This window comes from Athene noctua, chromosome 1 (genome assembly GCF_965140245.1).
Source record: "Athene noctua chromosome 1, bAthNoc1.hap1.1, whole genome shotgun sequence".
Taxonomy (NCBI): Eukaryota; Metazoa; Chordata; class Aves; order Strigiformes; family Strigidae; genus Athene; species Athene noctua.
In genome coordinates, this window is record NC_134037.1 from 69,712,385 (window position 1) to 69,732,247 (window position 19,863).

At 38.5% G+C, this 19,863-nt stretch overlaps 1 protein-coding gene across 1 annotated transcript in view; it reads right to left on the reverse strand.

The window, feature by feature from the left end:
* Positions 1-19,863, reverse strand: part of SYNJ2 (synaptojanin 2) — a 69,208-nt gene that overhangs the window by 38,654 nt on the left and 10,691 nt on the right. The window contains exons 3-4 of the mRNA XM_074896503.1: positions 10,541-10,811; positions 7,827-8,052 (exon numbers count right to left, since the gene is read on the reverse strand). Of these exons, the coding sequence (XP_074752604.1) occupies positions 7,827-8,052; positions 10,541-10,811 (497 nt within the window). The remainder of the gene's footprint in view (positions 1-7,826; positions 8,053-10,540; positions 10,812-19,863) is intronic.

The window sequence follows — 19,863 nt, forward strand, 5'->3', positions numbered from 1 at the left end:
TTCACACATGTGAAAAGAAGTAGAGCTACACCAGAGAGGTGGCTATTTAAATATTCTGTCACCAGCTTTATCCAACTAATCTTTACAGTATTTTTGCAGAGCACTTATGACCATCCCCATTTCACTAAGATGAAAGATTTAAGAGGCTTCGTCAGGGACAAAATGTCAGCGTTAGAATGATGGCTATCCCAGATACAGTGGGAAACTGTATGTTTCAGTGTTTCTAGCTTACACCAATGAACTAAAAAGCCTTTTCTATTGCATCACATCCTAGCACAATTCCTTGCAAAAGGCTTGATCAGAGAAGCTTTCTTGCAAGGCCTGCCTCAGTTTGAGTAACATGGCTCTAAAACATGTTCTCCCCGTAAAGCTTTCTAAACATGCCAGTACCTGAGTGCTGGAGCTAATTACCATGGCAACACACTGTTGAACCTTTTCTTTGCACTTCTCTGCTCAGAAGAGTTCATCCTGCAGTTGGACTACAGAAGGAGTGAGTAGGCCCACCTTCCTCTTTATCACATCCTCCCTGAGACAGGTTGTACCAAGATGAGTCAGTGACTTCTAAACACTGAATCATCTTTTCACTCAGTCATGGACCCAGAGGAGCTAATTCTAAGGTAAGGCAAATTTGCGTAGCTCCACTGACAGCCCCAGCATTATCCTGACTCATACTAAATGAGGATCAGGTCCTGAATCTATGCCAAAAAAAAGTCAGGACTAGCTCACTTCAAAATTTGACAACATTTATCACTTTAGCAATGAATGAGTTAAAATGAAACATCTAATGATGATGAATACAGAAAAAACTTTGTAAGAAGTACAATTTGGCTACTCAAACAGCTTGCTACAGAGGATCAGTTTTCTTTACAATCTTCTGGATCTTTCCTGTTTCCATAACTAACTGAAAAACTGACAGCTCAAGTATCTCTTTGGCCAGCTCTTTTAGAAGTCGTGCTGCAAATTCTCTAGATCCACTGAATAAAAGATAATAATAATTAATATTAAATTCTAATAATAAATGTTATTAATGGTTTTATGTTATTATTAATGCCTGCAGTTCAACATCTTCCTGAGCTACAGTTTAAATGGAAAGTATTTAATCAGTTACAGACCATGAATATGTAACCTGCCTTCTTTAAGCCAAACACAGAAGAAAAATACTGACAAAAAATTTCTGCATTAACAGATGCTCATATTTCCACTTATTGGTGAATGAACAACATAAAAGTTAACAGATGTTTTTCAGTACTACCACTCACATTTTCTATTCACTGTTTTTCACCCATTACCTCTTCTAACTGTTTTCTGTTCTATTAAGCTGTCGAGTTTGGAGAACTGAACAAGAACAAAATAAATCCAAACTATTTGGGGATCATTCCTGTGATCTAAACAGGATGCCCACACCCTAATGTGATGGGCTGGTGGGTCCCCTGTCAGGATGCGGTCTAATACAGAACTACCCTATGATAATTTTGAAGAAAATGTCGTTTTTATGCACACTGCCATGTAGCATTTAGAAATTCAGATGAGGTTTTTGAACTGTGAGCATGGCCTCTGCAGCACAGTCAATCATAAGAAAGTTTGCCACATTAGCACTTTTTTTTTTCTTTTCACTTACAGGGCTCATCATTCTGTTCTCTGGGGCAATTCTGTAGCCTTTCACAATCTTCTCACCTCATTCTCATGATCCAGATGAATCCAAAACATTTTTTTCTAAGCTTCCAGTGAATTGGAAAAAGATCTAGTATTTTTTAATGAGTGGGAGAGTAACACCCTTTTCAGCCAGTCATTCCTTCCTAAACAGACTGTAACCATTCCATGAAGCATTACAACCGTGCAAATAGTCCCTGAATTTCAGCAAAACCCACTATCCTTCGTTCACCACTCCAAGGAACAAGACCCCTGATCTTGACATTACCTTCTACTATGTATGCCTCTTGACCTTACAGTAATAGTGGCAACAGCCCTCCTACCAGCAGACTTGTTAAGCAAGTAGGTTGAAAGACTGAGACCAAGACGACTTTCCAGTTCAGGAATGGACATAATAAACACCCATATACACTGTAAGAAACCCTATTTATTAAAATCTTAAATAAACACTGATAATACATCCAGGTTAAAATTACACTAATAAGTGAAAGAATCCAACTTCATTGGTTATGCAATTCCAGCATTTATGCATGGATAAGTACAGAATTTCTTTTCTCACATTCTTCCAAGCCATGATCATTTTTGTTCCCAATATCATGTATAACATGCGCATATCTGTCCCACTTCTTTGTCATTCTAGTTTTGACTTTATTACCCTGTCCTCTAGCAGATCCATTTCTCTTATTCTAAGGCACTACACAAAAGATGAGCAGTTAAAAAAAGAAACTTAAAGAAAAATAAACAGCACTATTTCCAGAATGTTCCTGTCCTCTGTTTTCTTTAACTCATGGACAAGAAATATATTTTGGACAACACTTTGTCATTAGGGTTGATACATACTGCTAAATCTCTTGTCTTTGGGCTTAATAAAACTATTGTGGAGTCTTATCCTTTTGTCTTAGGTCCAATATGACATCAAGTTGTTGCCTTGTCCCAGCAAGAATGTTCATTCCTAGCAAATCCTCAAAACACTTGAGTACTACTTCATTAATCTCAAAGGGTCTGGCCCATAGAACAATCCAATCCAGTTAGCTGAATGAATTTTCAGACACTTTCCTGCAGTTTTCCATCACACAACTTGGTAGCAACTGGATACTCAACCCATGTGAAGGACCTCCTCGCCTTGATAATAGACTGCTTGTCCTCTAACCTCTGGTGTTAGAATTTGCCATGTTTTTCTTTCAACTTCTGTTGTATTAGACTCTTTGTGGTCTCTTTCTCTGACTCCAGGATCAAGGGTGATAGTGCTGACAATTCAAGAGGACGTTTTTCAATCTTTCTCTTCTGTTGGATAGGGCCAGATCTTGTTCCTGTGATGTAGGGACCTTTCCTGGTAACACAAGCTTCACGCACACATACTGCTAGTAAGCTTCTGAGCATGAAGCAAACTCATACTGCTTCTGAACAAGAAGTAAACATCTATGTCAACCAGCTGGTGTTCTAAGCCCAGCGTGCTGTGCCCATTCATTGCTTGGAATAATTTATTCACTAATCTTCGTCACTCAGCTTCATTAGAAGCAAATAATTATCCACTCACAACTTCAAATGGCAAAATTCATTACAGACTCAAGGTGCCCACAGAGACACACAGTCCACGATGAAATGGATACTCACATGGCTTGTTCTGGGATCCCCAGCTCTGCCACACAACCCACAAAGAGCAGGGATAACAGATGGCCTAAACATACCTCTCCATGAGTCCCTTTAGCTCAGACCACAGGATCCAAGGATGTATTTGCCAAAATAATCCTCTTTGCTCTGCCTGGGGCCATACTAAAACTTGATCCAGAAAATAAATTAACCACATGATTGCATCCATTCCTCTCCTGGAGAGATATCCAACATGGTCTAGGAGTTATTGTTAAATAGGGATCATTTTTCTTAATCCATGCCTGACATATTTTTCTTAAACTGGAAGCAAGAGAAGGTTAATCCAAATTCAAGGCGTTTCCTTTTAATGCCTTGTCGAGGTTTCCATTTTCTTTATTGAACAGTTCCATGAAGGGGGAACAACCGAAACCATTCATTTATCTTTGGTAAATTAGAGTTGTTCCCTGTAAGTCACATACTAAGATGTTAATGAGTTTAGCACGACTCTGTGGAGGATAACTGGGGGAGGAGCTGAAATGTAAACAGTGACAGGCACACAAACTACATGAAGAAAGCATGCTTGTTTCTCAACGGTATCAGCAGAAAAGAATTAAAAGAATGCGATACAGTCTCAACTTTAAGGGACTACTAGGGGAGGAAGAAAGGGTGAAGGGAAACATTTAAGCTATCACTGGAAAACAGGCTGATTTAAAAACTATTCAAAGGTTAACTGCAACACTGCAACTAGAAAGGGCTACCATCCCATTAAAAAACACTGGCAGCAAATCTGGAAGTACACATTACAGGGATTTCAGAAAAAAACTTTTTTCTCTTCCCTTCATATTTTGTTTTTCCTTAAGTGTTTCCTACCCTTTTTTCTTTCTTCGTTTTTCTTTGTAAAGATGCAAGCCAAATGATCAAGTATTTGAAAGATTTACTAGTAGCTTTTTTTTTTGAAAAGCAAAAGTGAAGTGAGATATTTAACTTTTTTCCCCCTTCTTCTCAAACACTGTGAGTCACAGCAGTTAAGTGAGCCCACAAAAAATGACTCATTGCAGAGCTAAAATGCCACAAGGCTAACTCAGTGGGAGACAAAAGCATACCATCTATGCATAAAAGAGCTGCCTGGAGATAAGACTAATTGTTTCTCCCTCTTCTAAAAACAGAAAAATGTTAGAAGAAGTAGTTCCTATAAAGGGGGAAAAAGTCCTGGCTTTTCAGAATCCTAGGGTGCTATTAATCCATGAAAGCACACAGCCAGCATGCCATTATACTGTACAGGCTGCAGCAAATGGAAACAAAATGTTATTCAGCCAAGATATTACCTCATAGGCGATTAGTCAGTAGTCTACTATGAAAGTAGGAGAGAGTTTATTCTAGGACTCTTCCTTCCCAATGGTAAGTGGATGCCAGCTTGAACTGGATCTCAGGCATCCCAGTGATTCGCCCAACTTTGCTTTCTTAGGACATGCAACTTGGTAAAACTAGTGTTTATCACCATTAGCAACAGCAACCTTCTTTTCTCCTTTCAAAACAAAAAATCAAACAAAAAAACACACGATACTTGAAAACTGCAAACCCTTATTATAATTTTCAACCCGCTCAAGCCTTTCACCCTATAACCATTTCACTCTTGCACTTTTGCTTACCCAACTGCAAAACACTCAAAAGCCTCCAGCCCAGCCATTTCATAGCCGCCACTGGCTGAACAGGAGCAAAACACAGCAGTTCCTGTGAAGAGCCTGACCCAGCCCCAGCCAAGGGAAGCACTAGCAACCAAGTACTGTGTTGCCACTCACCAGGAGTCAATCCCCAAGTTTTCTGCTTGGATGCAAAGGCCATCTTATTTTTCATGCTAGTCATCTGCAACATAATGTACTCCAGGAATATAATTAAATAGAATGAGTTACTTCTGACCCAACCAGTGAGCAGGATAGCTGAACTGTTTCCCATTAGACAACTGCTAAGAGCAGTGCCGCAAATGCGAGACTGATCTGAAAGAGAGCTGACAACCCTTTCTAACATTTTCTTTCCTCTGCATTTCAACAAGAGAACATTCTTCAAATCCTGAGTAACGTACTTTGCACTAATGCTCATGAGAAGGCACTCAATTAAAATAGCAGACTGTACCAAATTATTACTTAAAATGGCATATGTCCCTTCTTCTGTTCCCAAATTCCAAGCGAAAATTCCACTTTTGAGTGAGATGCTGCAGGACTTGACTTGCAGTTGCTTTGAAACAGAGGCACGAAAGAGAATTATTAGAGAGACTTCAGAGGCTGCCATTAGAGACCCAAGCACTGCAGGGGAATAGTCTGGCATCCAACAAGTAGAATTTGTGGAAGCCTGAACACTAAGTGAAAAGCTGCCAGGCCAATCTACTGCAAATGCAGGCAAACCAGAAAAAGGAGGAACACGAACAAAAAAGTCACATGTGTAACACTGTGCATGCTTTGAGCATGTCTTGGGGATCAAACTTCACCAGCAGACTGGGGAATCTCTGCAACTCCTCCAGGCGTTCTGCTGAGCAGTGCAGCACTGTGAAGTCTAAAGTAGCTCTACATGTATCTCAGGCAGAACCAGGTGAAGAGGTTAAAGCTGCACCATCAAGGCAATATCTTAAAGGAAATTTTGAAAGTACCCAAACACTGCTGGATTCTGCACAAACAGGTGCCTGAAACCATGCCTGCCTCATGCAGTGGGATAACCAAAAGGACAGCACTGAGTGTGAATCACTACACTCATGCAGTGCCATAAGGAAACACTAGTGCTAAAGTATGGGCGCTTCTGAGGGGGGATGTCACCCTCATCACAGTCCTACAGTGACAGAGCTATAACTCTTCTGGCACAAGTAATGATGCAGCTAGCTTAAGTACCTCTGTGGTACACTCACTGCATCACATAGAAGTGTCTCACCAGCCTTCCCTTATGAGTATCACATAAGCAACCTACTTCCACTGTATATGCACCTACACATATAGCCACATACACACGCATACAAAAACACATACAAAACCAATCTGTACTACATACAGTTTTGTAGATATGCCCAGAAGACACTGAAAGCAACCATATTTTAGGAGCAGATCCTTATCCTTCATTGAAAACTACTACCAGCCATTTATCTATTCTGCTTATAGAGACATCCATTTCTGTATGATGGGTCTGACTGCTAGTAATTACTACTTCTATTCAAAAAGGAAAAGGTGATTATACTTGAATGAGAGAGCACTCATTTCAGCTGGTACAGAAAATTTCAGATGCTTCAGGGTCCACTGCTTTTTGTTCACTTTCAAGGTAGTAAGCTAAACCATGTGTAATAAAACCAACTGACTGTTATTTTGTTTGGTTGTATCAACCAAGGGAGTCTGCGGAATGCGTCTCACCCATATATTTTGTCCCAGAATCAGCTGGAAATAAGGTTTTTACCATGTATGTGTAAAAACTGTGTCATACCACCTCTCACTGGAGAGAATCCCCCACAAAACAAAGGGCATATAAAGCAAAGTCTCTTCCAAAATGAGTTGCACTGGAATTTGCCTGACTCTGAGAAGATGATTTTTCTCCCTTTACTAGTCAGAGATGATAGAACTATATATTTGAGCGCTGAGAGTTCTCACCATAGCACAGCATACACTACCTACCTTCCATAAATGTTGTCCTCACTGGTCTCCGAGGCAGTAAGTTAATAATCACCCTCATTTACAGCTGAAAAACTTACTGTACAAAGAAGTGATGGCTTCAATCCAATAAAGCAGACAAGAGTAACTTGAAACACAAGTATTTCTGATTATAAGATTTTGTATGATTCTAAGCATCTTCCTTTCAGCCAAAAGCAAATCTCAGCTCTCGTCTTTGCTGAAAATCACCTCCAGCATCCCTAATCAAATTCTTTAAGATCGGTATAGACACAGTTATGCCACTGTACTGGACGGGACTTTCAATGGCTAGCCCAGCAAACCTGGCAGTATGGACTAACAGAGATAATTAGAATGGATGAAAGAGAAATGAAGTGTAGAGACCATTACTTTACAGAAAATCTTTCTAACTAGTTTTTCTCCAGCATTCTATAGCATGGCAAATATGATGAATTTTAGAAAAAATGTACTTTAAAATGTATGCAGAATGTATAAAAGTGTGAGATTTATTCTGGAACTGATTTGAAAACATTCTTTTGTTTAATACACAGGCCTCATGACTGATAATTCTAAGCAAGTTTCAGGCAACTGAGAAACTTATTGTTATACATGTTGATCTTGCGTGAATTAACACACAGAGCTCCCTGAATGCTTAAAAAACCCATGACTATTTCACTACATTATCAAAATGGCTAGACTTCCACATTCAGGATAAAAAATGAAAGCATTAGTGAAAACTGTTTGCATGGAAAAGTCAGAAACACAGAAAAAGAACAGATTGCAAAGAAATGCTTAATGAGCAAGAACAAATACATCTGTCACGCAATAGTATTCTAAATATTCTTGGAAAAAATGCTTGCTGAACTCCTTTAATTCTTGTTGGAAATTCTGCCCCGATTAAACTTGAGTGGACTGAATTGTTCAAAGCTATTGGATACATCAGCTTACCTGCTCTGTCTCAACAAAGTTAGACACATGTCCATCATCATTGACCCCTCGAATGTGAAACCGGACTCCAGCTCGCTCACAGCTGATGCGAGAGATGAGACAGGCTTTCGCCTTCTTGTGGGAAGCATAAACAGTGCGAATGTCCACTACACCACAGATCACTTTCAGCAACCAGTCAGAGCAGTTCACCTGGTAGTGTTTGAAGGGCACATGCAACAGCTGGTTCCTGAAAGGTTCAACAACATACAGATAGATTACTGAAAAAAATAAGACAGACAGGAATAGGTTACCCCCCACAACAACCACTAATTTAAGCAATTAATGTTTTTTGACCTTTCTCTGTTGTACCTTTGCTTTATCCAAATCCAGGAAATATCAGGAAGAAATCCTGTGAACTACTACAGTGAGCAGAACATAGCAAATTTTAATAGCACAGCTACCACCAAGGTGCTCTCCTTGTATCTTGTAACTCTGTCTTATCCATTCAGATGTAAATGTCACCTCTTTCAGCTCCAGAAATACATTTATGTTTAATAATCTTCTTCACAAATTACAGTGTTGTCAAGCTAATTACTTTTTGAACAGTACTAATCAGACCTTAGCAGTCACTACAGGATGAAGAGTCTTCAAAAATCCACCAAGATTTTCAGGAAATTTTTTCCAAACAGAGACTGGACCCATAAGTCAATGGAGGTACGGAAAAAAGTGCTACTAAAATTAAGAGGAATATCTTCTTTATAAAAATTCTTTTTGAATTGAAAACCTTCAACTTATTTTAGGATCAACAACCCAAGAAACCTATCATGTCAATTAACAGTGATGCTTGTCTCTTCTCTTATGATGGTTTTCTTTGTTTCATTTTTCAAAATGCATCTTTAATCACACATAAGGGCCAAAAAGATCCCTTTTATTATCATTTATTGCTCAACAGGAGATCTGCACAAGAGTTACAAGATATAGCAAAACCCCTAAAGAGTTGTTCTTCTAGAGTACAGCATTCCTCTGGTAGAGGTGCAAGTCATTCTTACATTTTTAAACTAAATATGTCACTGAAAAAGCACTGTAATGTAGTTTTTGGTATCTCTTCCACCTCCTTCTCCTAGCTCTACTCACAGAGGAAATCCTCACTCAGACAAATTCCAGTAGAATTTTTTGTTGTTGCAGTTCATTTAACAGGCAGTTTGTGCTTCATATAACTAAGGTCATCTGACACTTTTCATCATGTAACTATTTATTCATTGTTTACTCTTCTCAACAATCTATCGTTTGGTCTGAAATTTCCCATATCACATGATTGCCTAAAGGTAAATTTTCTTTGGAACGTCTTTTTGCCCTAAATGTGATGTTGTCGCCATTCATCCCTGTTCTACAATGTATAAGAGATGTATAAGATATAAGATAACCCCTCTTCAAGGGTTACTCTACATTAGCCAGAAACAGCAAAAAAGGAAAGTTCAAATACTTCTCTTCCATGAAGAAAAGTTTCAAAAGACAGTACAGGTAAGAAGAGTTACTTTAAAGGTTGTTTTTTTATTAAGGGATACTGCCACCTAAGGGATGAAATCCCTTAGGATTTTCATCACTGGAACAAAGCTAATTTGTGCCATGTGTCCGACTTGACATGCTTGGCGAGCTTTTTGAGAGGGATGCATAATTAGCACAGTTGAAAGCAAGTTTTATGTATCTCTCTCCCGCGTTAAACTCAAAACACGAGATCTTACCAGTCAAAATCACATCATAGCTAGAAAGATTATTTAGCCTGAATGAAGTGCTCTTTCATGTTTATTTATCATCTGTTATGAACATTTTTGCTTATTTAATATTCACCTACTTTGGGCCCCAAGACTTATCACACATTTCAGCAGCACACCCACATTTAACTCTGCCAGGTTTTTTCCACCTACATCACATAATCCTCATTTATTTTCAGTACAGCTGTGCTTCCTGTGTGACTACCTTTTTGTTTAAAAAGACAAAAATGAGGGTGTAGGAATTCAGGCATTCTGACAGAATCTGTAAAGCAAACAAACTGAATGATATCAATGGTGAACCCACCTAGAGGAGACAAAACTCGGAGTTGTGTGTTTTCCTTTCCACTCAACCAATACTTACCACAACAATAAATACTTTTTATTTGCTTTGTAAGCCCAAGAAAGTAAGTACAGAGCAGTGTATTACCACAGGAGTTTCATTCGGTGCACTACACACTTACACTGAGCTGTAAACATACTGATGCTTTCAACATAAAAACCAGGGCATGTTATTGAAACATTAAACTACAGACTTAAACCACATACACTTTTAAGAAACAGAAGATACAGATGATGGGATTTATGAACAGTTCAAGAGCAGGTTTCTACTAGATAACTTTTAAAGCAAATTATTGAAAAAGAACTGCAGGTGAAACTATTTGTGACATGTAAAAAAATGTTTCTGTACTATGAGCAATATATTATGTTTCCTTCTTAAAAACACAAAATGTCATCGTTAGAATTGCATTTCACTATCAGGTTAATTTTAATTAAAAAGAAGTTACCTGTTTCACCCAGGTTTACCATGAATTCACTAAGGCTACATGCCCTGTAAAATGACATGACAAAGAAATGAAAGGAGGGGCACCTGAAATGCCTGTATTCATTTTCCTCTGAGAATGTTTGACCAGTAAGATACAGGTGGGGATGACAGAAGACTTTGGTATAACATGCAGTACTAACCAGAAGAACGAGTTACCAGATTCATAGTGGTTATCACCCTGCTTCTGAGCCCGCACAGTCAGGTCAAAGTTTGAGCCTGCGTTAGGCCAGGAGAAATAGAACATCCCAGAGTTCAGTATTTTCTTCAAGGCAGTAACACGCTCCTCTTCCTTGGTTTCTTCCTGGAGAGGACAGAAATCTGTTGCAGTAATTTTGTAAACTTCAGCATCCAGGATTTTTCCCACCGACGTACAGCCTGTCACCAGGACCAGAAAGTGCAGCCGAGTGTTACCTAGAAGGTGACAGATAGTTACAAAAGGGTTACAGGTGGACACAGGCTATGCTGTTTCACATCAGTCCTGTCACATGCAATGCTGACAGGCCTCCAGCAGAGGCCAGCATCTTTGCTTCAGATGGAAGTAAATGCAAATGAGAAGCACACGACTGACTATATTCCTTTACATCTCTGAATTCCTTTTGACCTCAGGTCAGTGCAATTGCATAATATTCCACAATACTTACACATTCCCATCCTTTGCTGCATTAGAGTGTGTTTTTCCCACTTAATTTATGAAGTACAATGAGCTTGGTGTTGGGACACTACCCAAAATCAAATTTCACCACCCTACAAAACATACAGTTTTCATTGGATTTCACTGAAGGGAAAGATAAAAGACTGGTCATTTATGAGATAACGTGTATTCTTCACCATGGATTTTTCAACTGACTTCTGAATTTTAAAGATATGAAGCATTCAGATTTCTTACTAGTTTCAGCTGAAGCTGGGTGTGTTCAGCCATTAGGAAAGTTTCAATATTACCAATTCTTGAGATTTTTGCTTTTTATGTCATAAAAGAATACACATGATTAAATGACAACCTCAGTGATCACTAAAAGAATTCCAGCTCTCGTGGCTGTGAAGCAAAGTGTAAAATTATGAAGCAGCTGAACTTCAGGGCACCAAAACTAAAAGATAAATTTTGATGCTTAAGAACACCACTGTAATCAGATCTCGTACAAAGCAGAATTTCAACCTCTGCTGATTCTCTCTGAAATGATAGAGTAATTAAGAAACAGTAGAATAATTGTTCTGAAAACACTTTTTTTCTAGGAAGAAACTGTCTGATTCACTTAAATTGGCCTCTAATGGAGACAATGTCATCCTGTTCACTCCAGTTAGTAAGAAAAGATGGAAATGAGCCAACATTTATTGCTCTAGCATAGCAGAAACAACAGCTGACCTGCCAAGAGTAAGCTAATCAGCTAAGGGCACAGTGAAAATCTGGGACAGTAGCTTCAGACAGCAAAAGGGAACACTTTGTAGGATCGCTCTTCAATCCTCCACGGTGGCCCACTATCCAAAAATGCAGACAACTCTCATGCAATAACTAGGGTTTTTTTCTGAAATATGAGCAGAAGAGTCCTTGCTTCCAGATCACAGGCTGGTTACAGAAACTTGAGTTAGAGGTGGTTTTCAGCAGGGCCAGAATATTTGCGTAGGCACTTGGGACTGGAATGGCAGGACAAGGTGGGAGATTAGATCTTATTCATTCTGTTCTGCTGACTTCAGTTTTGCATAAAGGCCAGTGTAGGTGGTATTTACTAAAAAGCTCTGTTCATCACATTTCTTTCTGTAACAAGGGTATACTGTGTTCTCCTTCTTGAGTGTTTTTAAGAAGGACATCTTCTGTACTTTTCTAGATGGCACCATAGTGAAGGGTTAGAAATACATAAAACCTGACAGTTTATTCCTCCTTTGCACATGAGTGTGCATAATTATAGAGGATTAAAAGTCGGAGATACATCAGTTATCACCACGATAGTTCATACTTCACTAAATACTGTCTTGCACCCTCCGGAAGGGGTCTGGAGGAGTTAGCTGTCTCTCAGGATAGCTAATAGCTTCTGTGACTTTGGTGAAACCATGCAAAACTGATCAGCTCAAAGTAAACTTCACTCATGAGAATTTGGAAGCAAGGTATAGAAACACTATTAATATGCCTTACTATCAGTCAGCTTCAGGGACAGAAAACCAGTAGTGACAGGCTTGGAGAGCTGGCTGGCTCAGATGCTGAGACAAAGAATAAAAGCACTTTCGCGGGCTTCAGTGATCTTAAACTTTCCTACAGGGTTCAGAAGAGATTGAATAAGAAAGTCAACATTAAAACAGCCAGAAAGAACAAAAATTTAGTAACAGTAGGCTTGTTATCTGTGGCTCTGTCCTTCAAGGAGCTTGTAACCACTGGAAAACAACTGGATCTAAACAAAGCAATTCTTTAAGGCAGCAGTGAGTAGGAATAAAGCACAAGAGAAAAGCCAATCAAAACTACACAGTTTTGCCTTACCTAGAAACTTGCTATCACTTAACAAAGACTATAGACTCTTTTTACTCCCCTCCACTCACTCATCCACAAAACGGGAGACACATCTACACATGCAGAGGTCCAGCATCTCTACTCCCCCAAATCACTAGCTAATGAGCTCAAAAATAGAAATCACAACTAAGAAGCTACTGCTTTGTCCCTGAAGCACCAGATTGATGGCTTTCTGAAGCTGCAATACTCTTTCCTGCCACTGTGCAGTGGGGTTCCACATGAAAGAGTTGGGGTTGTTCAGCCTGGAGAAGAGTGATGGCTCTGGGGAGACCTTATTGAGGCCTTTCAATACATAAAGGGGTCTTATAAGAAAGAGGAAAGAGATTTTTTATCAGGGCCTGTAGTGTCAGGAAAAGGGGCAATGGTTTTAAACTGAAAGAAGGTAGGTTTGGATTGGATATAAGGAAGAAATTTTTTTACAATGAGAGTTACGAGATACTGGAACAGGTTGCCCAGAGAAGCTGTGGCTGCCCCCTCCCTGGCAGTGTTCCAGGCCAGGTTGGACGGGGCTTTCAGTAACCTGGTCTAGTGGAAGGTGTCCCTGGCTATGGCAGGGGTGTTGGAAATAGATGATCTTTAAGGTGCCTCCCAACCCAAACCATTCTATGATTCTATACACACAGAGTAAGTCTGTTTACAGTACTCCAAATTATGGAGCAGCCTTCATGCACTTTTCATGATGCCTTTGAACAGAGGCCTGCTGGCAAAGGAGTTCACACTTACAGCCCAGAAAATTGGAGAAAAAGGAAGAGACAAATAAATTCAAGCTATGATAAAGCTAGCCTGCTCTGCCACTTTGTCCTCCTAGACGGCTTTGCAAGCTGAGGTGGTCTTCAGATCAACTCTAACCTCTCTGATTGGCTTAAATCGTTCTGGATATGTTACAAAACAGCCAGAATGCAGAAACTGTACAATACCCCAGCGTAACACAAATCTCTCTTGACTCTGCACCTTGGAAAAAAGGCCCAAGCCCCATCCCCATATCCCCTTCATCCCAGGTGGTATTTGGACAGTGTTCCTGGGAATCAGCTGCAGGCTACCACTGCACTGTCTTCGGGGGGAAGATCCTTGCCCGATGCCCATGCCAGTCTTGGCACAGGGAGCTAATCACAATATCCTATTGACAGTGCTCAAGCCTGTGCCCTGCCCCCTTTTTATTCACAAAAATGTAGCCATGGGGTCCTAGGCAGAGGTAAGGCTCCCAACATCCTTTCACCCTTTTGGAACTTTCCACAGCAAAATGAATGCTACCAAAACACTACTCCACCATTCATTTTTTAACTAGGTCTCCATTAAGGTCCAAGAAATTACCCACCACTAAGCTATACAGCTATAAACAGTGAAACAAAGCTTTCCCCATCTCCACTTCTTTGTCAGCAATATCAATTTATTTCTAGAAATTTCTTCTTTCAATCCCAAACCTTTTTTCTCATGTTTCCCCTCAACACAGGCTGCCAGTGCTTTTAAATATATTGTCAACTACATCGGACAAGTTTGTGATGGAAATGATAACGTGCTACCTCCACTTAAACTTTCACTTAGGCATTTTGTCAGACTGAAAATGTTATTCCAAGGAATAAAACAAAAACATTACATATCCAAGTAGTACCTAATATGGCAGAAACCTAGCATTACCAAAGGAAAAATGCTTCTGCTTCTTTGCCAGTCACTGAAAGTCTGATGATGATGATGATGATGATTATTATTATTATGGATATATTAAAGGAAAAAAATCAGTCCATTTACTTCTAAATTTAAACCTTAAACAGTCAATGTGGTTTCTTTTCTGGTATGTAAATGTCAACAAGCCATAATCATTCCTGTTGAAAATAGATACTTAACATGAAAACAGCTGTATCAACCACCACCCTACCTAAATATACTAAAATTTAAGGGTAGAAATCGCTTAAATTGCTTCAGTCAGGATGGATGATGCTGCTACTGGAGCAAGTGATTTTTACAAAAAGCAAAATAAAATCAACTTTCTCATTTCCAAAAATTGCAGATACTAAGTTATTTCATAATTGTTCATTCACTGTAAGGAAAATAACATTTTTAGTTGACTAGAATTCTTTTAGTTCCTAAACAATTCATTTTTATTATCCAGTAAATCTCACAAAAGAATGCAAGAAGTTGCATTCCCAGTTTACTACACCCACCCCCACAAAAAAAGAAAAACAAACAAACAAAACAAGAAAAAAACAACACAAAAATCCGGCTATCAACATAACATGGAATTTCCTATGGTAGGTGAATTTGTGAGGCCACGGCACAAGAAAGAGAGGATTTTTTTAAAAAAATTACATTGTTTTTGCTGAGCAAACTGTTAAAATACCACAACTTCAATGAAATAGATCAAATTGAAACACTCAGACATTCCTTAAAGCTAGAAGGTATTTCCCCTTAAAACAATCAAGACTATTCCATTAATCCCTGCAGCCTGAACTTTTCAAAACTGCAGCTCACTACCATTTCCAACTCTGTAATATTAAAAACACTCTTCCTTTCAAGTTTCCAGTGAAACTGTTTTTATACAGGTAGCACTTGAAGTACTTGAAGCACTAACGCCAATCACAACAAAAATACATCAGATATCCAGCCAAATCCACCTGGCAGCATCATCAGGAAGCATATTATGGGTTACAACCTTTGAAAGGAGCTAAACAGTATTCAAAGTATTTATGTTTTTTCCGTCCAGGACATCAACAGCAACATGGAAAAAAAAAATACTAAAGCTGTAAAATGAGCAGTTACCCCTTAAATGTAAGCTCAAATAAATCAGGAAGCTGAGTTTTAACATGCTAGCTGTTCAGCCTCAAGATCAAAGGGAAAATTAACACTAAATCAATTCCCTAAAGTCAGTGGCCCTGCCAGTACTACCACTGCAGCCAGTCTTTGGAGGGTTCCTCTTCTCAGGAGCTCTCTGCAGGTCTGGAGTATGGGACAGGCCAAACTCCAGTCTGATTTCTTGAAACAGGAGCCCAAGAGTTCTTATTAAAAAAAAGTAATTAATGGAAGTACACTGGATGAAAAACATATGGTAGTCTTCCCTTGATTTCACATGCATTACAGCAGCAGAAAGGACGTTATATTCAGCTGACAGCTGTGAAGTGCATGATGAATGAGGCCAGCACTAAGGCCAACAACAAGCAACCAAAAAAATGGAAAACTTTTTTCCCGGAAGCTATCAAGGCTCCAGGTCTGGCTCTTACACTTCACTGTGTACCAACATCCACATCAGCTGTAGACTACTTACCAGGCCTCCCACCTTGGAAAACAAAAATATTTTCTTTTACAAGTGGTTTAAAGTACAATCCTGCTTCATATTAGGTTTTCTAAACTTTATACATAGATGAAAGTGATTTAGGAACATAAGAACTGCAATTGAAGATCACAATGGTAGAAATGTCCCTCATTTCCTTTGGATGCAATTTGGAATGATTTAAAGAAGTCTCTGAAATAATTTTAGAGAAAGAAGTGAAGTGTTGCTTACTGGTCATGCTTTCTACATCTATGCAACATCTACATCTGCAACACATCTATGAAAAAGCAAGACCAATCTACAGTACTAAAGAAAGAAAAATTCTCTCAAAGCTTATATGGACCAAATTTTGATCTCAGATAAACAGGTATATGTTCATGCATTGTGACCAAGAGCATTATTTTGCCCCATTACAGCTATAAATCACCACAACTGTCTGTAAAGAATATTCTGAAATAAATCTAAGAAATGTTTTGCTCACAGCGATATGTGCTGAATGCCCTTTTATCAGGTTGCACAAGGGAGACAGAGGATGGAGAATATTTGGCATAAAATCAAGACAAGAATAACTTACATCAATTTTTTCAAAAGCTCTTGTGAAACCAACTGCCTTAATCCAAGTTGAACAGGAAACACAGTTCTGGTACGTCACGCCCTACAATAATAAGCTGCAGTTTCTGTATTTAACCTGTCCACATGACTCAAGACAATTGTTTCCCCTAAAGTTTATGGGATGACTTCAGTGCCGCCTATTATGACCTGCAGTGAAATGGAGGCAATATTCAGTTCTTATTCTGTCCTTCTTAGCTGTAAGTATTTCACTCAAGACTGCCTTTTCTTTTTAAAAATGAATCTGCTTCAGTTTTTGCTCTTTCTCCATTCCAACACAGTCATGCCATTGTCTTATATTCCCTCAGACTGTTCCATCTCCACTCCACTCATACCTTCACTTCACTTTATAGTCCACTGAAACACAATTTGGAAGGTATTTTTGCCTCTCATCTGCCTTCAAAATTAGCAACAGAACACGAGGAAAAGATTCTAACCATCTAGCTGAAAATCTATAAGGAAATCTATAGCAGAATTATGAAAAGAACCAAGGTTTTCCAAACTACAGTTTTAATCTCAAAGATACTCCTTCTCCCCATTCTAAAGCCAATCACATTATTAGAAAATGTTCTAAAGGAACAGAAAACAGGTACTTAGTTATCCCTTTTGCCTTTGAAACTTCTTCCTTTCAACTACACATTGTGTATGTACAAGAGTGAGAACGTACACACAGTCAAATTAATTAATTATGCATCCCCAAATACAGTTTAGTATTAAACTAAACAACCTACGTAGTGATGGTGTCTAAATAATAACTTATATATGGACCCCTCCCTGACTTCAGTGTCTAAACCAAACACTGCAAAGCCAGCGCTTTTAACAGTCTGCTTAAGATGTATTTGCCACTGCTAGATCTTCTTTGGCAGTAAAATCTTGGCTGAGATACAGCTCAGAAACACTGTACAATTCATTCTGTTGCCATCCATCTCACAAAAGAAAGCAGAAGAACTTAGTGAGTCATGTTAACAGACATAAGTACATAGAAGTGAAGGTTATTACTGGTGGGAAACATTTAACTTGGTGAGTCAGTTTCACATATTTTGTCTACTTTCTTGTGAAAAGCACTATCTACTCTGGCAGACATACAATGTGATTTATTTGGATTCCTAAGAAGTGATATTTACAGATTAATTAAAGTGCTCAGAGACATCTTTCATGTCTTGAAAAAAAGTCTCCCCTTCTGCTCTATAAATATACTCTTTTAATATCCCAGTGGAATGCACTTTCACAAATATTTTCAGTTAATTTAGTACTTATGGTCTGCAGAAAGAAAAAAATACTGATACTCCTGAACAAAGTCTATGTGATCACAGATGCTCAGTGAAGAGCTGGCCAATTACGCCCTTCTTTGCAGCTGCTAAAATACATTATATGAAAAAGAAAAAAAAGTTACATTGCATTTTTTTCTAGTGTTAAATCTTTTATGTAAGCAACAGCTAAAGGGATGGAACTTATTTATATGTAAGATCTGAGGCTGTGAAATAAACCTGGGCTACCTCCTGAAGGGTGAGACAGCAGGCACATGACCATCTTTGCTTTTTAAACATGTTCAGCAACAGAAAATGTTTGCTTACCATTACAGCATGACCCTCCTGAATTTTCAATCAATCACAATTAGAAGTTTGCCCCCAGTAGTTAACTTTTTTATCCAATTACCAATAAAATTTTTAACAATCCTTTCCAAAGGAAGACCTGTACCAGGACTTGCAATGATAGAACAAGACAGAAGTGCAGTAACAAAGCTTAGAGAGGAAAAACCTCACACTTTAAAGGCACTGAAGTTAAGCAGGTGTTGTTCAAATAGAAATAAGGACATGGGAAACACAGAAATAAAAGGAGAAATGAGAAAAAATAAGGCTGAGAATATTTCACACCCCATTTGAAATCATTCGCCTTTTAATATGAAGGCTAAAACCAAATTAATTTAGTTCCCATCACATACAAGAAACTACCGTCATCTGTAGCTTGAAGAGCTTAAATTCAATAGCTACATTCCTTTACTATTACAACAGACTCATTAGACTCCTATGAAGAAAAACAGGTCCAAGTGCCAAGAAAAACTAATCACAAGCCCTCCTTTTTTAATTACATTAACAAATTGATATTAATCTCCATAGAAATGCCTAATTAATTCCACAAGAAACAAAACAAACAAAAAGCTGACATTCATTTTAAAAGACTAGATAGGCCTACAGTTTTAAATTATGACACGGAAATCTTTCAGATTGCAGTCATCTCTTCATATCAATCTCAAGTCATATTACTCAAGCCATAAAATGGCACACTTATATCTACTGGTCTAAATAGACCAGTGTTTACATTACCACTGCCTTTGGTGGATTCCCTGACCAAGCATCAAGTTATATGGAAAACAAGTCTTGTCATGCCTTCAAGTCAAAATTAAAGCTTACTGTAAGACCACCATGGGAACAAGGCATATTGTGCTTTTTGTTTTAATGCATCTTTTTCATCAGTGAATTTGAAGCCTGCTGTGTAAGGTACTATTACCTTCAAATCAATGACTACAGTTCTCTTCCTTAAACACGCTACTTCCATTAACATTCCTGGAGGCAGTGTAATAGCAAGTCCTTTGCTAAATCAAGATTCCCAAACTGTGGAGAAATCTACAGCAATGACAATAAATATTCCTTATTATATTAATTTAAAGTTAAAGACCTGTTTCTGCAAATCCTTATCCATCTGAATTACCCAATTAAAGGCAACTGGGCATTATAGCAATCAGTAGTACTACAGGCTCAGATGACCATGATTAACCAGTGTTTAAACATGATCCTTCAAAAAAAAGCAAGAAATCATAGCTTGCCTTGGACAAATGTGATAGGGGAAAAAAAAGGTAATTATCTTTAGGCAGCTAAGAATGTCAGACAAAACAAAAGCAAGAAAAAATCCGAAATTCTTAGACTATCATTTAGGGATATTCTTTTGGCACAGCACAGAAAAAGAAACAGATCTTTTCCAGACTGTACATAACAAGGTGCAATTAGCTTCCACAAGTTAAGGAATTAGACAGCTTTAGCCACTTCTTGTTGTCTTTTAGCACTGTCTAGGTATTTTACAGTCTCAGCCATACAGATGGT